General features: G+C 34.5%; 1 protein-coding gene across 1 annotated transcript; it reads left to right on the forward strand.

Annotated features, from left to right (window-relative positions):
• Nucleotides 1-7,399: 7,399 nt before the first annotated feature.
• LOC139891249 (uncharacterized) lies at nt 7,400-11,921 on the forward strand. The gene is made up of 9 exons (XM_071874198.1): nt 7,400-7,529; nt 7,652-7,751; nt 8,270-8,450; nt 8,899-8,971; nt 9,374-9,553; nt 10,640-10,737; nt 10,856-10,944; nt 11,037-11,210; nt 11,552-11,921. Exons 1-9 carry the CDS (start codon nt 7,487-7,489, stop codon nt 11,721-11,723), a joined length of 1,110 nt encoding a protein of 369 aa, XP_071730299.1. The 5' UTR covers nt 7,400-7,486; the 3' UTR covers nt 11,724-11,921.
• The last annotated feature ends 13,320 nt before the right edge of the window (nt 11,922-25,241 follow it).

A 25,241-nucleotide genomic window follows, 5' to 3' on the forward strand; every position in this document is an offset into this window, starting at 1 on the left:
TTAGTTAGAACCCTAGATAAATACAGCTTTTTCATTCGGTGAATTTTTTATTTATTTAATTTATTGATTTGTTTTTTTTTTTTTTGTGGGGATAAAAAGGGGGAAAAAGTGTGGGAAAATGGTTTTGGCAACGTGAAAATTGTTACTTGTGATTGTGACTGCACTTTACGACTTGCGAGTGTCTCGTGATTTGCTAGTCATTATGAAATTCTAAATCATAAAATTCATTTTTTATTAGCGAAAAAACTCGTATGAACAAGTGTATTTTTTTTTTGAAAGGCAAGTTAATTTTATTAATTATGAAAAATTACACGAAATGAACTAGCAAGGAGCTAGAAGCAAAAAGCACGAAACTACATCCACGACTACACCCAACTAAAAACTCACAACAAAACGGACTGACATAAATAATAAAACACAAAAACGCGAGGACAAAAAATGACGCACACCACGACAGGTCGGGCAACTAAGTATCCGACTCCGAGGACGCACATGAAGAACAACAAGAGCAGCAATCATCATCATCCTCGTCCTCTATCGAATTTTTCATCACATTATCTATGAAAAATCGATCTTGCCATCGAAAGTTTTCCCGACGTTGACAACGCTTCATGTTACTCATTTTCCACACATGTTTAATGAAATGACTTTTAATTAGGGGATGGACTTTTTTCCTCTTGCCACGAAAACGAGCTACAGCAGTGGATGATTGACAGGCGATAACCTCGTTTGAGTCGACATAAATCTTCTCACCCGAAACGTTTCCATTCACTGCTGGAGGAGGGACTAGTCCGTTTGAATTACATCCCACCTTAGACTCATTAAACTGAATTGGCCCATTAAGCTCATGTTCAGGCCCAACACCAATTTGATTTTGAAACTGCATTGGGGCAACCGAATTATCCACTGGTTCCTTGGTACACCCAACTTCACGCGAGTTCTTGATACCTGCAACACTATTGCTAATCTCGATATCTTTCTCTTTCTCTTTCCTCGAAACCCGATCATCACCTGTCACCGGAAAAACGTTGGACACTAGATCCGGTGAGGAGACAGAATCCGAAAAACCGTCTGACGGAGAAGGAATGAATTCCCCTTCTTCAAGGTCAGCCACGATTTCTGGTGACCCAACACCATCTTCAACTTGCCCAATTGATACATCTTCGCTTGATTTAAAATTATTTCCTACACACGTCGCCGTCACATTAGAGTTTTGGTCCGTCATCGATTGAAAATCAACCTTTTCCCCCGTACCCGACGAATTCGAATCTCCCACGCTAGGGATGCCGTGGGGTTCCTTCGAGACGTTCCCACAATTAGCCATTACCGGAGAATCATTGACATTGATCAACGTCCATGAAACACGATCATTGTTGAAACTAAAAACGAGGTTGTGATTTCTCACCGACTCAGGTAGGTTAAACTCGAAGTTTTTACCTCCAATCTTAATTTCAATACGATTAGTTGCAGGCCATTTAAACGACTTGGAGTCGAGATTTGCAGATGAGGCAGTAGTGTTTGTGTTCCCCCATTTAACTGGGTTAGATTGGCCCCGGTTCCAAGGAGCCGGAGGAAAATCTTCTAATCCATCAATGTTCGGGATGGGTTCTTGATTTCTGCAGGGGGGAAGGTCGTCATTTTTCTTTTCACGAAATCTGTAATGTTGAAATTCTACCCCTTCACTGTTCTTCTCCAAAGCCTTATAGGCACGGATCCATCTTCCATTTATTTGGATGGAATTCAAGACCTTGGAAAAAGAATCGATCTCGGTAATACCTTGAAAACGAACATAACCAAATCGCTGTCCACTCGACAATCTCTTCCGAGCGAAATATACATCTATAAGAGCACCATACTTCTCGTAGACTTTCCGACAATCAACCCGAGTCCATGATTCCGGGAAATTAAAAATCAAAAACGAAGTAACTCGAGGATCACACGACGCTGAAGACGAAAAGCCATTAGGCTTCGACATATGGGTCATACCATCATCAGCCAGGAGACTGGCCGGAAAAGATGGTGCAGACCGGAGTGGTTGAAATTGCCGGATGAATATGGGGACGGCAGGCAGAGAGGAGAAAAGTTCACCTTGTGGCTGAAAATGGAAATGGTGGTTGCTGGGGTAAAAATATTGAAGAATTGAAAGAAGAATTAAAATGGAGAAGAAGAAATACAGGCGGCAAGGTGGTGGTGTGTGGTGTATTTGCTCTTTAAAATGGAGAAGAAGAATTAAAATGAACAAGTGTATTTGCTCTTTATAAAGGGTAAAACTCAGTTATTAAACTCTCCGATGGCAGGATTTGGTATCGAGTAAATTGCGTGTTATTCGCACTCTCTGATCACACTACTTTTCTGAACGGTTTAGCATAGTCAGGAATCGAACACAGGTAGTGTAGTGTACTTCATTGAGCAACTACCACTCAATAAAATCACCCGTTAAAGTTACATAACGTGGAGTATTTAAATGGTTTTAGTCCGTATATAGTTAAATAGTTCATGACATGTCAATGTCATTATTTTAAAGGTGTTAGTGGGTAAAGATGGAGCTTTGTAGGAGGTAAGGGGGTACTCACCGAATAAATTTAGTGCCACATAGGATTGCTAGGTTATGAACTTATGATGCCTCGTAAAGGGTCACCAAACTGATTGATGTTGCTTGATATTCGTAAGTTCTCGACTATGATTGAGAATTTGCGATTCGTCCCTATTTAAATCGGGAGTAATTCGACCTAGTTTGGTCATTTTGACTTATGAGTGTGTACAATCTCACTACACTGTGACAAACATTGTGTGTACATGAAGTGTTATACTATAATTCAGGTTGAATGCAATGTTATTATGATGTGACAAATTTGAGTCTTAAATTATTAAAATCGATATAGTTATATCTTCACAATTAATATAATTTATAATATTATAATAGTTTATAATTTATAATGTATGTATATGTATATGTATATTTATAAAAATATGTTGATATATATGCATACATTCTAGAACATATGTATATATTTATATACAACAACAAAATTCAATATAACATATGTGATGTATGAGATAAGTAAGATGTAGACAATCATTCCTCTATTTTTGAATAAAGATAAGTAATTTCTTCACCAAGAGTGATACACTTCAAGAAGTAGAAAAAGTCCTCCATCTCTTTCTTCGACGGATAAAGATATTGTTTCCAAATAGACTTCCGGCCAATAAATAGGAAAAAAGTTTTTTAAAGAATATAAATATAAAAATAAAATATAAAAAATAAAACATGAGAGACCATGAAAATGGTAAGATCAAATTTCCATGAATTTTAAATCCTACACATTCAATTTAGGCTCTAAGTGTCAGTCAAGTCGTCAATAAATCGACGCTTACTGTTGACTCAATTAACAAGAGTCATTGTGTGTGTGTGTGTATGTATCTATATGTATATATATATATGTATATATATATATATATATATATATATATATATATATATATATATATATATATATATATATATATATATATATATATATATATATATATATATATATATATATATATATATTGGTATGATCAACAGGGAAGTAACCAATTAGGGGAAGCGGGGGGAAGCAAAAACTTTTTTTTTTCGTTTTTTGAAAAATCTTTGTTCACGAACATTATAGATGGGATGAAAATATGAACATTTAGTAAAGACACTTTGTGATAAATGTTTTTATTTTGGCGGGAAAACGTTCGAAGAAGTAATATATAACAATTATCGAGTTTTTCGAGCGTATGTTGAGGTTTTAGCTATTGGGGTTTAGATATTAGGGTTTAGATATTAGGGTTTATAGAGTTTAGATATTAGGGTTTAGAAATTTAGGGTTTAGGGTTTAGATTTAGGGTTTAGATTTAGGATTTATATTGAGTTTTTAACACGAACGGTTTAGGGTTTAGGGTTTGGTGTTTTGGGTTTATGGAATAAACTCAAAACACCAAACCCTAAACCCTAAACACTAAACTCTAAATCGGACTAAATTTTACTTCACAAAACATAAAAAAAAAAAAAGTTCATATTCTTCACGAACAATATTATCTTGAATGTTATTTCTGTCGATCGTTTTCCCGCCTAAATAATAACATTCATCACGAAGTGTCTCTTCTAAATGTTCATATTTTCGTGTGATCTTGATGTCGAAAAAAAAAATTCCAAAAAAAACGAAAAAACAAAATTTTTTGCTTCCCCCCGCTTCCTCCGATTGGTTACTTCCTCATTGATCATGCCCCTATATATATATATATTCCAGATGATAAATAAATATATTCGTGAATAATAAATTGACATTTATATTCGATCAATAATTTTTGACAATATTAATATCCATTTATCATTGATTTAGTTATCTTTATCATCCATTGTCATTTCAACCAACCAAACATGTGCTGTTTGAATAGTTCTTTGGGCTTGGTCATCGTACCTCAATGTTCCTAAAACTACTATATGTCATTAATCATAGTTTACTTTCTTTTTTTCATATAAAAATATGATGTCACTGTAACTTCAATAAATCCAACAATTTCTAACTAATTAAGTTGATCCTGTCAAATATTTGTTTTGCAACTTGTATATTGTAAATGGTTATTATTTAAAATGCTGTTTTCCCCTTACATTTTTATACGACGATACTTGATTCCGTTTTATCTTTGTCTTTATGCATATGCATATTTTACTGTGTATCTTAACTTTAAATAAATCTTGGATAGGTATCATCAATTACGAATAGCTCTTAAACATGTAGATCACTATTAACCAAGTATAATGAATGGTGAAGAGCAAATGATGTCCCACAATGTATTTAGTGGCGTACCTACAATATATGTTTAAGATGTAAGATGTCACATTCGTTATAAATTATTGACAATCATAACTTCTTAACTGTTTGATACGTTAAACATGAGTTTAAATATGAAATATGAAAATGGGTTGTAAATAAAATAGTAAGTGTTCTTATATAGTAACTAACCTACACCTAAAGAGGGTAAGGTGAACATAAAAGCACATTATTGTATAAATGCCAAATTAATAGCTTTCATATTCTAACTCGATGATACAAGCTTAGAAAAACCAATTAGAAAAACCAATTAAATTATGAGAGATATATAGTTAGATACCTGCGAAAATGTATAAATTCATTTGACTGATCCATATTTCATGACACCCCATTTTTTTTCTGTGAAAAGGCAAGAAAATTTTTATTAAAGATGCAACAATTACATTGACAAGCTACTTTAAGCAGCTATATATGAGCTAACTATAAGCAGCTATATACAAGCTACTATAAGCAGCTATACTCTCGATACATAAACTAAAGTACTATACGATACATAAACAAACTGGACGAAGAGATTTCATCCCCTCTCGACCGCCAACTTTAAGCAAATAGACTCTTAGGATTTGTGATCCAAACTTGCCAATCGATCTTGGTCTTCCGAATCCTTTGAGATATCCATTCAAATGATATCGCTTGTATTTCATTCACAGTCATGGGTGCATTCCAAGAAGTCCCTTTGAAAACCTTTTTATTACGGTTTCTCCAAAGCAAGTATCCACATCTCCAAACCACTGCTTGCCACACCCAATTTCCTATCTCGGAGTTAAAGTGTTGCGATATACAATTGAAGGCATCATTTATGCTCGTGTTCATAGCGCTATTATTTTGCCACCAATTATATACTTGAATCTACACCTCAAGTACATTTTTACAAAGGAAAAGGGAGTGATCAAGTGTTTCAAGGCCATCATCGCAAATGAGAAACCGAATACTATGGAGATCGATACCTTTTATATCGAGTTCCATAAGTGTCGGCAGCCTATTTCTCATGGCCCTCCACACGAAAATCTAGACTTTCTGCGGTATATAATTATTTCGAATTGTTTCTTGATCGATTGTGTAACTTTCCAGTAGCTTGTCGCTCAACAAATCAGTTAACACTTTCGATGTCAACATAATCTCCATTTCCATGTGTCATTATTATTGTCCACAACAATGTCACGAATCATGAATATTAAAATTTTCAATTCTCCACTTGCTCGACCACTAGGTTGCCTCTGCCACGACCACTGACCCACATTATTACTGCCTCTGCTCGCATCTTGTAACCCCTCGCTGCATACTCGATCCTTCACCGAAACTTCTTTGTTGGATTCAAGTTGGTATAACCTACTGAATTTGCTGCTCAAAGTTTCTTCTCCAATCCACACTTCATTCCAAAAGCTTGTGTCGGCTCCATCACCTATCGTCTTCGAAAATGAACTCGAGAAGTCAATACCTGCATTATTGATTAGTGATCCCATAGAAATAATACTCGACATGTATCAGTTGAAGACGAGCTTCTAATAAAGTTTCCCATTAGATGACCACCATTTTGTAAACTATTTTTTGTAAACTTCTTGCAAGTCAACATTCTACGAATTAAGATACTTCAATCGATGGGGTTAAAAGTAAAAAAGTTATTACGGAGTAATATATATGTCACTAAAACTTAAGTTTACAAGATTTAAATTGAAAGCCTTGAGTCAAAGTTTTAAAATATTTTAAGGGGTATTTAAATTTGCGTTTAGAATATGATTATTACGTAATCGATATAATTATTAATTGCCGTAATAAATAATGTTTGATATGTTACATTAAAAATCAACTAATTTGCTCTTTTGCAAACACGTTTTCGAGATTTGGGAAAAAGTTTTCAATTGGTGGGGTTTAAATGTGTTTTCTTCGGCTAGTTTGTGCGAGATTCTTCAAGGTTCTACAAATGTAACAATGTCGAATTTGGATCTCAAGATTTGGCAAGCGGTACTTTGGACTTGTTGCTATCTCATATGGTGGAACCGGAACCAATTGGTTTTCAACAAAATATATTGGACCGTCCCGGTTGCGCTTTGTGAAATTCAAATAAAGTCCTTCGAGTAGATCGCGAAAAGATGCAAGATTAAGCATATCGATTGACATTCTTGGCTTCACAATCCTATATCGCTTGTTTTGTAATTGTTTTGTAATTATTGTGTAATTTTAGTATGTTGGCCTAACGGCTTGTTTGGTTAACATATGAACTTTGAGATGTAACTTCGTTTTTTCATTAATAAAATTGTTACCTTTAAAAAAAAAAAAAATTGTAATTTCAAAACACAAAATGAAAAAAAGAAAAGTAACTACATGAAAAATCATAGTAACTTTTTATTTTTTTCCCAAATCGCTCTCTATATTCTGATTTATTAAAAATTTTAAAAAATTGATATTAAAATATTTTACTTTATCAAACAAAATATATTTACTGGTTATTGTATACTTTTATAACTGGCCAAAAATTATTTACAATATTATCTTCTTAAGAATAAAACCTTGAAAACCATGTTACCTGCATTTATTATGAATAAATTAAAAATTAAAAATTAAAAAGAGCAAAAACAAAAATGAAATAAAGAAAGAAATGAAGATCAATTCACCATCTGCAAACGATGAATCCCATAGCTACCAAAGTCGCCGTCATCGGTGCCGGAAGTAAGACAAAATACCTTTCATTTACATATTTAAATACTCGCAATTGTATCTATATCTATATCTATATATATAATATATTTATCTAATCACTCAATTAATCTATATTATAAAATTTGGTTCAGTTTCAGGAGCTGTATGCGCTTCCAATTTAGCCAAAAATGGCATCTCAGTCACCGTTTTTGAATCCGGCAGAGGACCCGGCGGTCGAATGTCACGGAGAAGGTACATCTACACCCCACTCTAAACAAATACTTAGGTCATAATTTCACAATCGAGAATAAAACAGTAAATTTAAAATGTATTTACATCACGGATCACCGTATCATATAATCATATAATCTAATTATATTAATTCAATTGTATACTGCTAATCTGCTATTGGTACTGCACGCAGCTACACCTTAGATCGCCCCCAATATTAAGAATAAACATAGAGATCATATGGTTTAGCTAACAGTTCATAAGGTTATGTGCTCTTGAGATTAAAAAAAAAAAAAAAAAATGGCAGATTGTGTATATACGAGAAAGAGTGAAGGACTATGGTTGATTAATGATTTGATCCCTGGTTAAACAGCTGCACGTAACTTGCGTCTTATCAACAACACGTTTATTGTGCATTTTAATAATATCTACGAGTATTTTTTTATCGTCTATATATAAATAAAACATAATATATATAATAAAATGTATATACAACTTTATCATTTTTTTATAAATCGCAATATTATGTGAACTTGCAGAGAAATTGGTGAAGATGGGAGAGAATTGTATTTTGACCATGGAGCACCTTATTTTTCTGCAACGAATGCTGATGTGGAGGATATAGTTAGGGGTTGGGAAGCAAAAGGTCTTGTTGCTGAATGGAAGCAGAATTTCGGTTCATTTGATTTCATTACTAAAAAATTTGTCAACATCGAAAAGGTTTAACCTATTTTAATCATGTAGATTATTTATTATTATTGCAACTTGTCTATTGTAGTAATTTGGAGTATTTAAATTAGTATATTAGCTGTTGCAATGCAGCTTGAAGTATTATATATATGCATCATGATGCTTGTCTGAACTATTCTTTTTGTATTATCTTTAACCTCATCACATGCCTTATAAGAATGATTTGCTAAATCTGTAGTTAATATTATAATGCATTTATTCTCACATGACATAACCTAAATTCCATGTTGACATGTTCATTCTTTGAGTTTAATTAACTAGTGAAGATCAAATCTTGTATGCGTATCTATTGGCACAGGCATTGCAGATGAAGTTTTATTAATATAGTTTATCACTATAGAATATATTACCTTGATGCTTTTTTTTACGATATTGGTAAAAAAAAAAACAACGGTATCTGAACTGCTGTTTATTTTAGGATGGATTAAACAAGAAATATGTGGGCATACCGGGAATGAATTCTATATGCAAAGCTTTATGCCAAGAACATGGTAGGCTGACGCTGTTATATATTGTAATCAGGGGTGTGCATGGTACAGAACCGGACCAAACTAGTTACGTTCGGTTCTGTCTCGAGTCCCAATTTATAGCAGAAAGTTGGACTGACGACTGGACCATATATGTCGGTTTGTTCCGGTTCTGTTTGATTATTTTTTGGTGTTATTTTCGGTTTCGGTCCGGTCCGAACCGAAGACCAAAAATCTGGCGAAATGTGGATCGAGGACCCGACCGAAATAGCTCGGTTCGGGTGGGGATCGATTCGGTTCCTCATTACCAGTTCGGTTCCTCGGTTTTTTTCGTGATATGCACACCCCTAATTGTAAACTGTGTTTATAAGTTTTTTAAGTTGTGTACTTTGGTTAGGACACCGTCTCACTTGCTCACTTCAACAGGTATCGAAAGTAAATTTGGGGTGACGGTTGGGAAGTTGGAGTGGTTAGAGAATAAGGATTTATGGTCTTTAAAAGATAAGGATGGACAAGATCTCGGTCAGTTTAATGGCGTAGTGACATCAGACAAGAGCACGTTCTCTCAAAGGTTTACGCAAGTCACCGGGAAAGCGCCACCACTTGGTATAATACTATAATGTCTTCCTATATATTACTTTCTAGTTTCTTGCTACTCTTATGTAAATATTAGTCTATTCGCATTCACACGTAAACTAATCAATATGACATATACATTACCATTTGTTCGATTAGTTTAAAATGCACGACATCATAAAAGGGTTAAGAAGGATTATGTGTTACATATCTTGTCCCTAAGGGTCATAAGTAATTGGTACAAGTCCATTGACCCACAAACAGTTAAATCTATAGGTATGGAGTCATTATCAAACAAAGGTTCTGTATTACCTCTAGTTGTGTGAAACTGGATTTCTTATGATGAGAAAAACAGTTTACACCTTAATAATAATAATAATAATAATAATAATAATAATAATAAATATATGTTTCTTTTTATATATAGCAAAGAGTAAAGATAATTGAGTTTGTTTTGTTTTTATATATATATATGAGAGATGAGAAATAATTGAGTTTGTTACCAATCAATGCTTGAAATTCAAATCTGTTGTTGAAGTTTCAAATCAATGGTTGATTTGAGGGGAAAGACAATTATGACATCATCATACAAATCAATGATTGAAAATTACAGTTATGAGCTTATCTAAACGTCAATATTCAATCTTTTGACAAAAGATGACATAATTATGGCTTTCCTTATATCTAATGAAAGGAGATATGTAACATCTGTTTGTCTCATCTATTAATGAGGAAATGATGATATATCAATATAACAATAGTAAAGTTAAAAACGAAAGCATACAATGAGCTTCCTTTCTGCCCAATACTTATTTGTTTTATTTCCTGTTCACTTTGAATTTCCATTTCACTCGTGTATCGTATGTTATGTTAGGCTACTTTTATTAGTTTTATAACACAATGATTTGCTTAGTCATTCAGAATTTCAGATAAAATGTCTTTGTAAGATTCTCACTTTTTTTGTTTACGTGGTGGGTTCAAAGCTTCCACTTAAATGCCATTGTGAGTGGCTTCTTTCTCGTACATGCACGGTTGATATTTATTTCGCTTGTCAGTGTTATTCTCAACATTATCATGTACTTAATCATGACTTACTGTTTTACGGTTAATATATAGATCTGAATGTGATTCCGAGGCTGGCTGATATGGTTAAAGAAGTTTCTGTAAGACCATGTTTTGCTGTGATGTTGGCATTTGATAATCCTTTGTCTTCGGTAAGATATGCATTGTATATATACTCGATGTCCAGCCGATTATCATTATATTGTTAATACAAAACTCAATATTTTGCACAGCCGTTATCGTTGTTTGTTTGTTTTACTTGTATTTCAGATACCACATAAAGCCATCTCATTTGAGAATTCAGATGTACTTAGCAGGGCATTTTGTGAGAGCAGTAAGCCAGGACGTTCGGCCTCCAGGTCTTTATCTTTCTATGTTTTTTTTCATTCAGAAATTGTTAATGATTATAGATAAAACATAAATTACATAATTTTCTTCTTTATCGCCACAGTGAACGATGGGTGTTGCATTCAACACAGAAGTATGCAGAAGATATAATTGCTCGAGCTGGACTTCAAAAGCCTTCAAGTGCAGTGTTAGCCGAAATTGCTGATGAGCTTTTTCAAGAATTCCAAAGGACTGGTCTTGATGTCTCTGCACCTTTTTTCAAAAGAGCTCATCGATGGTTAGTTTGGTCCCGTTTGTTTATAATGATTTGAAAATGATACTCATCGATGGTTAGATAGCCCAGTGGTTGGGGTCCTGAGTTCCTTGCAAGAGGTCTCGAGTTCGAATCCCGTATAGGGCGAATATTTAGTGGTGGCCAAGGATGGTTTGGAAACAGCCATGGAGTAATCCTGCTGGGTTGCGTACATCAGAGTATGGGGTCGGATTACTCGCCCTCCCGGGTAACTCGAACAGGGAAAACCTTCTACCTTGCTAAAACCTTGTTAAGATATCAAGTATGCATACATAATTTTGCACTTATTCGATTAAACTGATATTTGTTCGCATATGATTATTCAGGGGAAGTGCTTTTCCAGCAACAAACATAGCAGGAGATGAAAAATGCATATGGGACGGAACAAAAAAACTGGCCATCTGTGGGGACTTTTGTGTGGGCCCAAATGTAGAAGGTGCAATTCTAAGTGGATCAGCTGCAGCTTCTATATTTTCCGAAACTTTTAGCCGTTTATAGCAATTGGTAACGTTGTCTCTATTAAATTGAAACTAGCAAAAATTTATAAAGTTACAGAAATGGCCTTACATGAATAATATGTGTAGTGTAGACAAAACAATTCACATTGTGCTTTGGATTTGTTTTATTTTATGTTCTTAGTGTCATTTGCTATTCTCTGGTTCGCAAACAATCAAATTCAACTACTTATAAAGTTGTACAATTTCGATTCATTTACTTGTAAGTAAATCATCAGACTAAGAACATATTCCATTTTTAATGCTTTAAAGCACTTAAATTCATTTTTATTATATATATATATATATATATATATATATATATATATATATATATATATATATATATATATATATATATATATATATATATATTTGTATTAGATTAGATTAGACTTGTGTGTAATGTATGCAAAAAAATTATTAATTGACTGTAAAACGTTGACGGGGCAACACAATTTGAGCCCGATCCGTTGTAACAGTTACTCAAGTTGCGTGACCCAACCATCTTGCCACTCTGGCTTTATAACATGGTGGATCCAAAACTCAAAAGCATGGTCTTTAATCTGCATAGACAAAGTTCTGTGTAATGCACAAATATTTTGGTGTTTGGGCAGAAAATGTGAAGCTAAACATGTGCAAATGGCATGCTGTGTGCCCAGTCCAGTTGGTTTTTCCCACTACATTTTGCCTCACATAAAGTTGTGAGTCGTGAATTGTGACACTAATTTATGAAAACAAGTGTCACAATTCAAAACTCACAACTTTATGTGAGGCAAAATGTAAAAGTAACTTTAGTTAGTTATGGAGATGGCTTGATTAGTAGGATAATGGATCATGTTGAAACTAGAGGCTTGATTTTGAAGTAACCCATGTGGCCAAGTGTAACCGGCAAATATTAACCGGCAAATATTGGATGGTACCAATCCGACCCGACCCGACCCAACAGTTTTCTTAAAGGCAGGTTATATATTCTGTACTTAACAATGAAATGTAAGCAATTAGATGTAAAGTAGTTGGATAAGATTACGTGTAAACTTCTAGAAAGTTTAATACGGAGTAATATGAAATTTATAAAAATTGGTGATTTGATAGGGGCTCGGATACTTTTAAAACTTTTCAAACAAAAATCTGACATAACAAAAAGATGGAAAAAAGACAAAAGAATCTATACTTTGTGGTTTTATAAACAATGATTCCTACTTTTTCAAATTTCAAAGAGTCAAAATATTCACCACACAACACCAAAACTTTAACAAAAACAACTTACACATTTTTTTATAAATTTATTACTCTAAAAGGATATACTCCAATCCTTTAATAACAAAATAAAATAAAATACAACGGGTAAATATTATTTATTATTATAATTTATAATAATAAATATAAATAATTACAATATAACATAATAATTTAGAATATAGTAATATTTAATAAAGAAAAATATTAATATTAATAAGAAAGAGTATACTGTATAGACGTATAGCATACTCCTTACTACATAATAATAACAACTAAATCATAATAATGACAATAATATAATAATAATCAATATCATATCAATATAATTTCATCCAAGAGGTGTCTTCCGCACATCACGTTATGGGAGCAATGGGGAGGGGTTTTACCGCTCATGCCCTCGGATTAGGCCGGGCTTACTCCTGAACAGCATTTGAAGGCGGGTTATGCAACTGCAAAAGATGAACGCATGGGTGGTTTAGTCCCTCTTGAGTGATCCCGAACTGCTATTAAAAAAATATATAATAATAATAATAATAATAATAATAATAATAATAATAATAATAATAATAATAATAATAATAATAAATTTAGTTAATATCATAACTAAAACTAATAATTCAATAATAAAACATATGATCATTAAAAATAGAAATAATAAGTATAAGTATAATAATAATAATAATATGATACGGAGTAATAATAATAAAAATATCCAAAATTAAATAAATACTCCGTATAAAATACTGTAAAAATAATTGAGTACTCTGTAACAAAATAGCTTGGGCAGAGGCCAGAAAGGTGTAGTAGCTGGCGGATCATGACATGACTAATCCCTTAACTTACAGACAACGACCATTAAACCATCCCTATCCTATCATTATAAAAACTTTCATTTAAAAATAGACTTTATTTATTTATTTCCTACTAGTAATATTTAACAATTCTAAAATAAGTATCTAATACAGTATTACCTTACTTTAAACAAGTCCGGAGTATATTGCGAGTGTATTTTTTTTGTTGCCTAAAGTGGTTATTACTAAAAAAATATCGAATTTCGTTGAAGAAAGTTAATCGTATTATTTGTTTTTAGTAACAACTATGAACTTGATAATGACAGAAATGTATTTTTGTATCACTGACATGCAAACAAATGGAATCAACATTCCGTAACCGTTAAGCATATTTCATTTTATTAAGATCGTATGCAGACGGCAATGTTAAACTCTATTTATTATTAAAAAATATTTATGAAGTAAAATAATGATCTATGTTATGGATCGGGTTCACGTTTTATGTTTTAGGGTAAGGTCTCTCCCTATCGTTCACCTATTTCACATACACTCTCTCCTTCACATTAACGCCACATCAGCACAGATACATTTAACATTCATTTCACAAATCCATGCATATCATACTAAAATATTGACCACAATTATACCCTCAAAATATAATATGTACAATTCATTAAACATGAGGTACAAGCAAAAAAGACATGTTGTCCCACTTCAAAACGTTAAAGGCTCGTTGTAGTACTAACAAACGGGCAAACGGATATGGTGACAAATTGCTCCTTATGCATGTGAGTGAGTGGCGGACTAAAAAAGGCTTTCACAATGCTCTTTCACGAGCTATAGGCTATGGCCTACGATATGTTTTGCTTTAGAGAATATGACATTGGTGTAATAAATTAGTTAATAGTTCGATGGAGAAAAGAAGACTGATTTTAAACGAGGATGTTATGAATCGGGTCGCGTTTTATCATACTTTTAACTCTCACTGAAACAAGATATTTAATATGAAAAAAAAAAAAAAAAAAAAAATTCATCAAAACATAGTTTATTACTATACATGTCAAGAAATAATGATTTATTTATGAGTTTTGATGTTTTTCCTGTTTCGCAGGGCCGTCTCATTACTTTTGAAGGTCATGTGCGAGACATAAATGGGCTCTCATAAAAATTAAATTTTCCAACATCTTCATCATCACGTTTTATCAAATGCCCCACTTGACATCTCCGTTTAATACAAATCAGGGATCACAAAGCCCAATTTTTTTATCCCGTTTAATAAAACAGAACGTTTTCCAAAACTTTGGGCCCTTTCATGATTTTGGGCCCTGTGTAATGCCCCACTCGCACACCCTCTGAGACGAACCTGCTGTTACCTCGTTCCTTTCTAGTGGGAAAATAATTTGTGAGGCTACATAGTTGTGACGATCGGGAAATTCCCGACCAAATTTAAACTTGATCTTTATTTGATTTCGACACGATAAGCAAAGTCTGTAATGTTGAGTCTCAAAATTTTTGAACTGTTTATATAGATTCAGTTAACCTTTGATTATTCCCGACGATTCACGAACAATTGTGTGTTAATAAAAATGTAAAGATATATATAAATATAAATATTAGTGTATATGTAATATGTTTGAATAAATAAAATTACACTCTAATTAATTGAAATTAAAAATGTAAAATAATAATAGTTAATTTTTTAAATGAATATATATGTGAATATATATATATATATATATATATATATATATATATATATATATATATATATATATATACTGTATAAATAATAAATATTCATCATATGTTATTATATAATATTAAAGGTAATTAAAATTTTAGGTATAGTTGTTACATTATTACTACATTCATTATTATTAATATTAATATCAATATTAATAATATTATTAAAAATTATAAAAATGAAATTTGATATGTATAATTTGTAATATTATTACTATTAGTAATATTATTATCATAAATAATATTAATATTATTATAACTATCATTAGTAATAATATTATATTTATTATTATTATCATTATTATTATAACTAATGGTAAAATTATAATTAATATTATGATTACTATCCTTACAATTATCTTTATTATTATAAATAATACAAATTAATATTATTATCATTATCATTTTTTTAAAAAACATCATTATTATTACTCATTAATATTATAAATATGATGAAATTAATTATTATTAGTATTTTATTTTTATTAATAATATTAGCCGAATTATTATTATTAGTATATGTATAAGTTATTAATACTAAATATAATTTATAATGATAGAAAGTCATAGATTCTGTTCCCTATCACATTCACCTTTATATTTTTTTTCTTCTTTTTCTATTTCCTTGTGATTATATGTCGAACACTGCCAACATTACATATCAATCAAGTAATCGTCTGTTAAAAACAAAATTCGACATCACACACTCAATTATCAATTAGGATTACTAATAGTTCATATTAATCGGAGGAATTAAACAGAAAAATCTATTTTTCTCGCTACCTCTGTTTAATTTTTTTTTTACCAAAACACGAAATCGATTCATTTGTTAAAATCTAGAATTACAGAGTTGTTAGGAATCCTTTATTCAATCTATCTGCAAACTTTCAAAACCCAATTCATGATATCGAGTTCAAATTTTTCGAGTCAACCTTTAGTTTCAAAAAGTCAAACGAGGTGATTATTGAGAAATTCGAATTCAATATGTTGTTTTTGTTGAAATTGTTGGTTTACAAAGATTCTAAGAATGGTTTATAACATCTTTCATGAAGAGATTATAGTATAAAAATGCCTGGAAATTCTAATCGAGTTTTGTGTTCTTCGTGTTCATGAGAAGCTGTGTGATTTAATTTTTTTTTTGTTTTAAATCGTTTTTGTTAATTCCATTCTTCACAAAATCGTTTCTGTTAAAAATCACAAGTCCTAATTTGATTTTCTTAATTCACTGTAAGAATGAAGTTTGGTCTCTCGTCGACTTAATTATCTTGAAGAAGAAGATGAAACAGAAAAATCGTTTAAATAAAAATACTTGTGGGATTTAATCAGAAAAAGCACAACTGGACGAGTGGCTAATGGATTGTTGGGTAAGCGGGAGGTCGTGAGTTCGAGCCTAGGCTTGGACGTTATTTTTTTTAAAGGGACCTATATCTTGAGGTAGTCACTTATTATTATTATTATTATTATTATTATTATTATTATTATTATTATTATTATTATTATTATTATTATTATTATTATTATTATTATTATTATTATTATTACTAGTATTAATGTTATTGTTATTGTCTAGTATTGTTACTAGCATTATAATTAGTATTAAAATTATTGTTACAAGTATTATACATATTATTATTATGGTTATTATAATTATTACTAATATTGTAACACCGGCCATTTTTTTTTTAAAACAGCGGAAGACTTATATATTAAAAACATAACATTTAATACATCACAAACATAATCCACCTAATTAAAATTAAGTTTACACGACGGTGTTATTTATTACAAAATACATGAAACAAAGTACACATCGGAGTTCACATGTCAAACATGTCTTCATCACAAGCACCCGTCCAAACTAGCAGTACCTAAACCTGCAAGGGTGGAAATGTGGGGGATTAGCATAACGCTAAATGAATGGAATCTATTTAACAGATATCGCATAAGCACCACACATGCGAACGTCCAACTATCATACAACTAAAGAAAATATGAGGATCGGTGGCTTGTACAAGCACACGACTCCTAGTTGATCGGGCTAGAGTCTACCGATAGTTCTTGCTACACGATTCACAGCATAGTCATTCGGACGCAGGGGGTGCGTCATTCAAAACTATACTCCACAATCGGTAATCCCTAGACCCAACCTCCTCAGGCCCGGTTGACCTCATACGAACTCTAACCTCCTCAGGCCCGGTTAGAAGTCCCCAGCCTCCTCAGGCCCGGCTGGTGTCAAACACAGTGCGCACATAATATCACATAATCACAGTAAGCATGCAATCATTATCTAAGCATGGCAGTATCACCATATCAAAGCATGGTAATAGAATAAATCACAGTAGCATGGCATGCTACTTAAACTCTATCCGAAGATAGACCCACTCACCAATTACCAGCTTCAGCTCAGTTATCTAACTCTGAGCTTCCTCCTTGTTCTTATCTCCTGAGAACAATATAATCCAAGTTAGTATAGGGCTCTAATCAAAATTATAGTCAAATCATACTATAAACTATGTTATATCATCATATTATAAGTCTACAACATAAGCCTAATCAATATCATCGCATAAGTGCGTGCAAAACGGGTCATACACGCTAAATCCTATTTTCCCGCCCCAAAAACAGTTTGATACAGCTTCTTAAAAGTTTACCATTGAATACTACTCATCGATACAATTCTAACGATATTTGGTTCATCAAAAACAGAGTTACGGTTTGAAAGTTACGACCAAAACAATTTTTCCAAAAACGCAGGAGACCGTAGGGTCAAGGTCTCTGACCATCGGGTCAACGTCTCGGACCATCGGGTCAACATCTCAGACCATTGGGAGTAGGTCGACCATCGGGGAGTAGGTCGACCATCGGGAGTAGGTCTCAAACGATCGGGAGTAGGTCGACCATCGGGGAGTAGGTCGACCATCGGGTCAACGTCCTGGACGATCGGGTCAACGTCCTGGACGATCGGGTCAACGTCCTGTACGATCGGCCGATGGTGTTCTTCAGCAGAAACAGCTGTAAAAGTGACGGGTTTTGCCCAAAAATCACCAAATCTCGTTCCTAGACTCAAATTTGACCTTAAAACCAACTACATCTTGTTTATAGAACGTTTTAGGACCTAAACCCAAAAAAAATTCACACAAACAACATCAAAATTGACCAATTTGACTCAAAAGCCCATTTTAACAAAAACTAACTTTAAAACCCATTAAATCACAGATTTGATCATGAAATCTTACAAACCTTACCTTGTTAGAATCACAATGACACAAGGAATCGATTTCCAACTTGATTTAAACACAAAAACGAGATTGGATGATTTAGGGTTTTCAAGGAGGTGAAAGTTAGGTACGGGGTGTTTTTTAGAGAGAAGGTGGAAATGAGATAAATGAGCAGCTCATTTGCACTTATTTGGGTTAAAACCCATACCCCTCAGCACACGGGTATTTATCAGTTATCTGAAATCTTTCGTACCTCGTTAGGTGGCCCTAACGGAGTCCAAATTAAATAAACAAACCTGTTCTGTGACCCTTGTCACAAACTGGTCTTAACCAAATAATAAAATAACAATAAACATTAAATTAAAATAAAAACATATATAACCACACATATATGCCTAAGGCTAAAAATGTCATCTTACATCTAGTCCAGGTTTCTGTCTGTTACAAATTCACCCCTTAAGGAGATTCCGTCCTCGAAATCTGGTCTTGGTCAAACAAACGAGGGTAACGGTTTCTCATCAACTCTTCGGTTTCCCACGTAAGATTTGACCCCAAACTATGCTTCCACTCAATCAACACCATTGGAATCTGTTTCTTTCTCAGCTTAGTCACTTTTCGGTCAACTACGCGGACCGGCTCTTCCACCAATTTCTTATTCAAATCGACCTTTAAATCTTCTAAAGGAAGAATTTGTGTTTCATCGTCGACTTTACACTTACGAAGATAACATACATTGAATATATTATGAATACCGGCTAACTCTGGTGGAAGATCTAACACCACAGTCTGATCATTCAACACTTCACTGATCGGAAACGGACCAATAAATCTCGGTGCTAACTTACCACGCTTACCTAATCTGATAACCCCTTTCCACGGCGAAACTTTCAGGTACACTCGTTCACCCACACTAAAGGTTACCGGACGCCTACGCAGATCAGCATACATTTTCTGCCTGTCTCTAGCGGCTTTCAACTTTTCTCGCGCAATTGCAACATTTTCGGCTGTTATTTGAACAATTTCGGGACCTGCAAACTGTTTCTCCCCGGCTTCTAACCAACAATTCGGAGTTCTGCAACGACGACCGTACAACATTTCATAGGGCGGCATCCCTATACTCGAATGATAGGAATTATTATATGCGAATTCGACCAATGGCAGATGTGAATCCCACGACCCACCGTATTCTAATACACAAGCCCTTAACATATCCTCTAAAGTCTGTATTGTTCTCTCACTTTGACCGTCTATCTGAGGATGATAAGTTGTACTCAAATTTACACATGTACCCAAATTCTATTGTAGACTGTTCCAGAAGTTTGACACAAATCTAGAATCTCAGTCTGATACAATCGATAACGGCACACCATGTCGGCTAACAATCTCTTTCACATACAACTCGACGAGTTCACTTAATGACGTTGTTTCACGAGTAGCTAAAAAGTGAGCACTTTTGGTCAAACGGTCAACTATTACCCAAATCATATCGTGTCGTTTCTGAGTTCTTGGTAATTTTGTCACAAAATCCATCGTAATATGCTCCCATTTCCACTTGGGAATTTCTAACTGACGAAGCGAACCATAGGGTTTTTGATGTTCTGCCTTTACTTGTGCACAAATATGACATTTTTTAACAAAACGAGTGATGTCTGCTTTCATAGTCGGCCACCAATACACAGATTTCAAATCATGATACATTTTATTGCTGCGTAGATGGACTGTCAATCAGGATTTATGCCCTTCTGTCAAGATTAAATCCCTCAAGTCTCTGAGCATAGGCACCCAAACGCGGTCATGAAAGGTTTTAAGTCCACGTGAGTCATCGGCTAGGTCAAATTTTCGTTTATTCATAAGTTCAGATTTAACATGTTCTTCTTCCAAAGCAGCGGCTTGAACAGTTTTCAGTTGATCAATTAAATCTGAAGTGTAAGACCCTGTTTCCATTTCAGTTGATTGGGACGCCGTCCAGGATTCGGGACGCTGTCCAGCAAAGAAGAGCTGGACGCCGTCCAATATTTGGGACGCCTCCAGTTGGCCTGTCGGGCCAGCTGTGATATTTTAGATTTTAAAAGGGGCAAATGGGTAATTTCACTTGGGTGTCGGTTTGGAGCCCTCAAAACTGATCCATTGGTCATTTGTGGATCACATTTCATCCTTACAAACACTCTCATCCATATCTAGTGAGAGAGTAAGGGTTTAGAGAGAGAGAGCTTGATTTGGAGAAGAAGGAGTCGGATTCTTGCTAAAGCTCGGGTTCTAAAGTTGTTCATCTCGCTCCTAGCTACGTTGTGGTAGTATTGGTAAGTTCAAACTCCGAATTTCATTTGTTATATTTGATATTCAAGTTAGGGTTTGAGCTAGATTTGTTGTGATACCCTTTTAGGTGATGAAATGGGTTTATGGTGACTAGTTATTCATGTCACTTGGCGGTTTTTGGGTTGGTTGACGATTTGGCCTTGATTAGGCTTTGATAATGGGTTTAATTACTAGGTTTAGTGATTATGGAAGTGTTGGAACCCTTTTAGGAGTATTTGGTTGACTAACTTTGAAATGGGTCAAAATTAGGGTTTTGGTGTCTAAATGGGTAAGACACGTGTTAAACACTTGTGTTCGGGTTTAATCGATGTATTAGGACCATTATCACTCGTGTTAGTGATTTATTGGTTAGTTTGAGCGCGGTTTGTTCTTGGAAGTGCATTTGGGTCGAAATTGCACTAAGTGTCATTTTGGGTTGGTTTGTAAGTCAACCCTAATTGTGTTGTTGTGTTGTGATAATGGAATAGGTACATTCCATCGGCGAGTTGCGGATTATTCGAAAACATTCGTCAAGGCGACAAGGTGAGTGTTAATATTCTATGTGCATATGTATGTGTAGGATGGGTGCGGGTCTGGTGAAGTGGTTCTCGGTTATAGAGCTCACTTCACATATAGGTAGGTTTGATGGACTTGTGTATAGGACCAATTAGCATGGTTGTGCGTTTTGGTTGACCACCTTTGGCGAGGTACACGTTTTGTGTGTACATTATCACACGTGGTTGTGATGCGGATGATATAACCCTAATGGCGAAGGGTTTTGATGTTGAGAAGTGAGTCGCGTGTGGATGCGGATTCACGATGACGCGTGTAGTTTCGATCATCTTATTGAATTGTGAAAGTGAATCTCGTGTAGTTCGGATTCACGGTGACGCGTGTAGTTCGGTCATCTTATTGAGGTAGTGATCTCGTGTGTTTGTGGATTTACTAAGGCTCGTGTAGTTCGGCCAACCTCGATGTTGTTGTGGTAATGAAGATAGTAGTATCGTGTGGTTGCGGATTACTAAGGCTCGTGTAGTTCGGCCAATTTTCATGTGGTAATCGGTTGTCAGTTCTCGGTATTGGGTTAAGGGGTTAACCTTGGACGTTTATATATTGTTATATATATTAATGTATTGTTGTGATGTAGCTAACCCTCCGGGTGTAGCTCATTGGCGTTGTTCACATCGTCGTTGGTGAACTTATATTTGTTGATGTATCCTTAACTTGTTGCTTAGTGGTTGTACGGTATGCTTAGACTAGCTTGCCTTTATGCTTGGATGCTCCGGTATGCGGTATTTGATATTTTGTGTGGCGTGTCCATTTTATGCATATATGTGTATGTAGTATATTCTCACTCACTAAGCGTTAGCTTACCCTCTCGTTGTTTACATTTTTATAGATTTGCATGGAAGCGGTGGCTCGGGTAAGCGTGGGAACTAGCGGAATTGCTTAGTTGCTTTAGAAGACTTGCTTTTAGATTTAATTAAGATTGAGTAGCGTATCCCCAATCCCATGCTTGGTATATGTTTTGAATTTAACTAAATGGGTCGCAATGGTCACTTGGAAGTAGTTTGGGTCGATGTGGGCTCGGGGTTGTAAAACTTGATTTTATTATGGAAAACTCTTAGTTTTAATTATTATAACATATTGTGAATGTGTTTTGGTTTAAAAGTGTCGGGAAGCGTGTGTTTGAAAAACTGATCAGAACTTTTTAGTACAACTGGACGCCGTCCCAGACGGCTGGACACCGTCCTGGTCTTCACAACTGGACGCCGTCCAGATGAACTGTCCCAGAAATATATTTTTTAGCACGTTTTTGGATGGATAACGGGTTGGGTCGTTACAAGTGTTATCAGAGCATGGTCTAAGGGATTTAGGTGACTTGAGATAGGTGCCTAGACTTAGACTTTTGTGTGTGCTTAATTGTTGCGGGACTTGTAGGAGTACGGGTCGGAATGGGTTATAGTTAGTGCCTTGTTTGTAGGTGGATTAACGTTTATATTAGTAATACGGATATTATTAATATATTATTGTGTTGTGATAATAATTCTTGCGTGTGCTTATATCGCGTAGAATTTTGTTTGTGTTTGGTTATATCATCGAGCGAGGCGATCGTTGTACTAACGAGTTGATACGGCGTGTGTGCGTAATAAGGACTTGCAAACCTTATTACGGGTGCAAATCATGTCTAACAAGTGATGTACGACGAGTGTGGAGCAAGATGGGGCGGTGTTATGTGTGTGTGCTTTATACGTTCGTGATCTAATCGCTTTGCATTCCTTAGAATGGCGACGGGAACCGGGATCGAGACGAACGATTTGGAGTTTAACGCTAGAGTTGTGGCTGCCGTTGCGGAGCAAATGAGTGTGTTTCGAGAAGAAATGGATATGAAGTATTCCGAATCTCGGGGTAGTGGTGAAATGGAGCATTGTCTTAAGAGCTTCATGAGGACTAAACCCTCAATGTATGACGGGAAACCGAATCGTTTGGTAAGCACAACTTGGATCTCGGATGTCGAAGGGTGTTTTCGTACTATTGAATGCCCTCCCGAGAAAAAGACAAGACTCGCTACTAGTTTGTTGCGGGGTAGGGCGAATGATTGGTTGGATGGTAAGATTGATCTTGTCGGTGGTGAACCGTTTATGGCGTTATCGTGGGACGAATTTAAGGAGGAATTCTTCGAGGAGTTCCGGACTTCAGCCGATTTATGGGAATTGCGTAATGAGTTGCGAAATTTGCAACAGGGTTTTATGGACTTGAATACTCTCAAGACGACCTTTATGGCGAAGGCTCATTTTTGCCCGGAGTATTTGGGGATTAATCGTTTGTTGATGCAAGATTTCTATCGAACCTTGAATGATGACTTGAAGAATAAGATTAGCCGAGGTTACGCGAAATCGTTTTCGGAATTATTTTCCGTGGCTAGAGGTTTCGAGTCGTATTCACGATCAAAGATGGGTGAACCTTCAAGTGAGAGAAGGGTTGTTTCTTATGGTGCTCCAAGTAAGAGGACTAAGGGTCCGAGTGTGAGCACGGGTGGTACACGGATGAGTATATCGGATTCTAGCGCGTCTAGATGTTACAATTGTGGCGTGAGGGGTCACAAGTCTTGGGAATGTTCGGTGCCAAAGGGTGATGGCATGGTGTGCTTCTTTTGCCAAGAAGAAGGACATCGTAAGTCGGAATGTCCCAAGTTAGCGGGGACGGGTGCGGCAAGGAGACGTTAAGGTACGTTTCATTTTAATAAATATGTCCTTTGATTATTTATTATGCGTCGTTGAGTTTGAGTTTATCAGATGCATTGTTTGTGCATGTTATTGATATGGGTGACGTTCCTAATGGAAGTACCCTATGGTGGCGTTTGATTGTTGGGCGAAGGGCGTAAGACTTGGTGCAACCAAGCATTCCTTAGTATTTGGAAAATGTTTCTACCAAGCCATGGAAGTGGGTTTTGGTGTTCGGATGTAAGCGCGTGTTCGCTTTTGTGTTGAAGTTGATGAACCACGAGGTTCGTCGGGTGGATTGGAACCTGAAAGAGTTCGAGTGTTTGATCTCGATGTATGTTGGTAAATGTGATGACCCAGAAATTTCTGATCAAATTTAAACTTAATCTTTGTATGATTAACATTTCCGACACGATAAGCAAAGTCTGTAAAATTAAATCTCAAAATTTTTGAACTACTTTCATATATTCAAATACCTTTCGGTTGTTCTTGACGATTCGCGAACAATTATATGTATATAGATACACATATATATATATATATATATATATATATATATATATATATATATATATATATATATATATATATATATATATATATATATACTATAACTTGAAAACGTAAGAATGTTTTAATTGTTTGATACCGTACATTAAACTTATTGGTTTAAATATTTATTTGAATATATATATGATAAGTTGGAATATTAATTATATGAATAACTTGCGACGTATATTTAAAACGTGTTTATGAATGTTGAAAATATATATTAACTTGGTCATAAAACGATTTGTTATTATATATATATTAACAAATAGCGAGACAATGATTTATAGAAGTAAATGACCAAAACACTCGAAAGTTTAAGATACACTTTGAATGATATAGTTTATTGATAATTTAAGACTATATTTTGACAAAGGTACGAGTCACAAAACGTAAATTGCGAGTTTTCTAAGCGTACGAAAATGCGTTCGAGAAACTGAAACCGGGACATAAGTCGAGT

This window comes from Rutidosis leptorrhynchoides, chromosome 2, assembly GCF_046630445.1.
Source record: "Rutidosis leptorrhynchoides isolate AG116_Rl617_1_P2 chromosome 2, CSIRO_AGI_Rlap_v1, whole genome shotgun sequence".
Taxonomy (NCBI): Eukaryota; Viridiplantae; Streptophyta; class Magnoliopsida; order Asterales; family Asteraceae; genus Rutidosis; species Rutidosis leptorrhynchoides.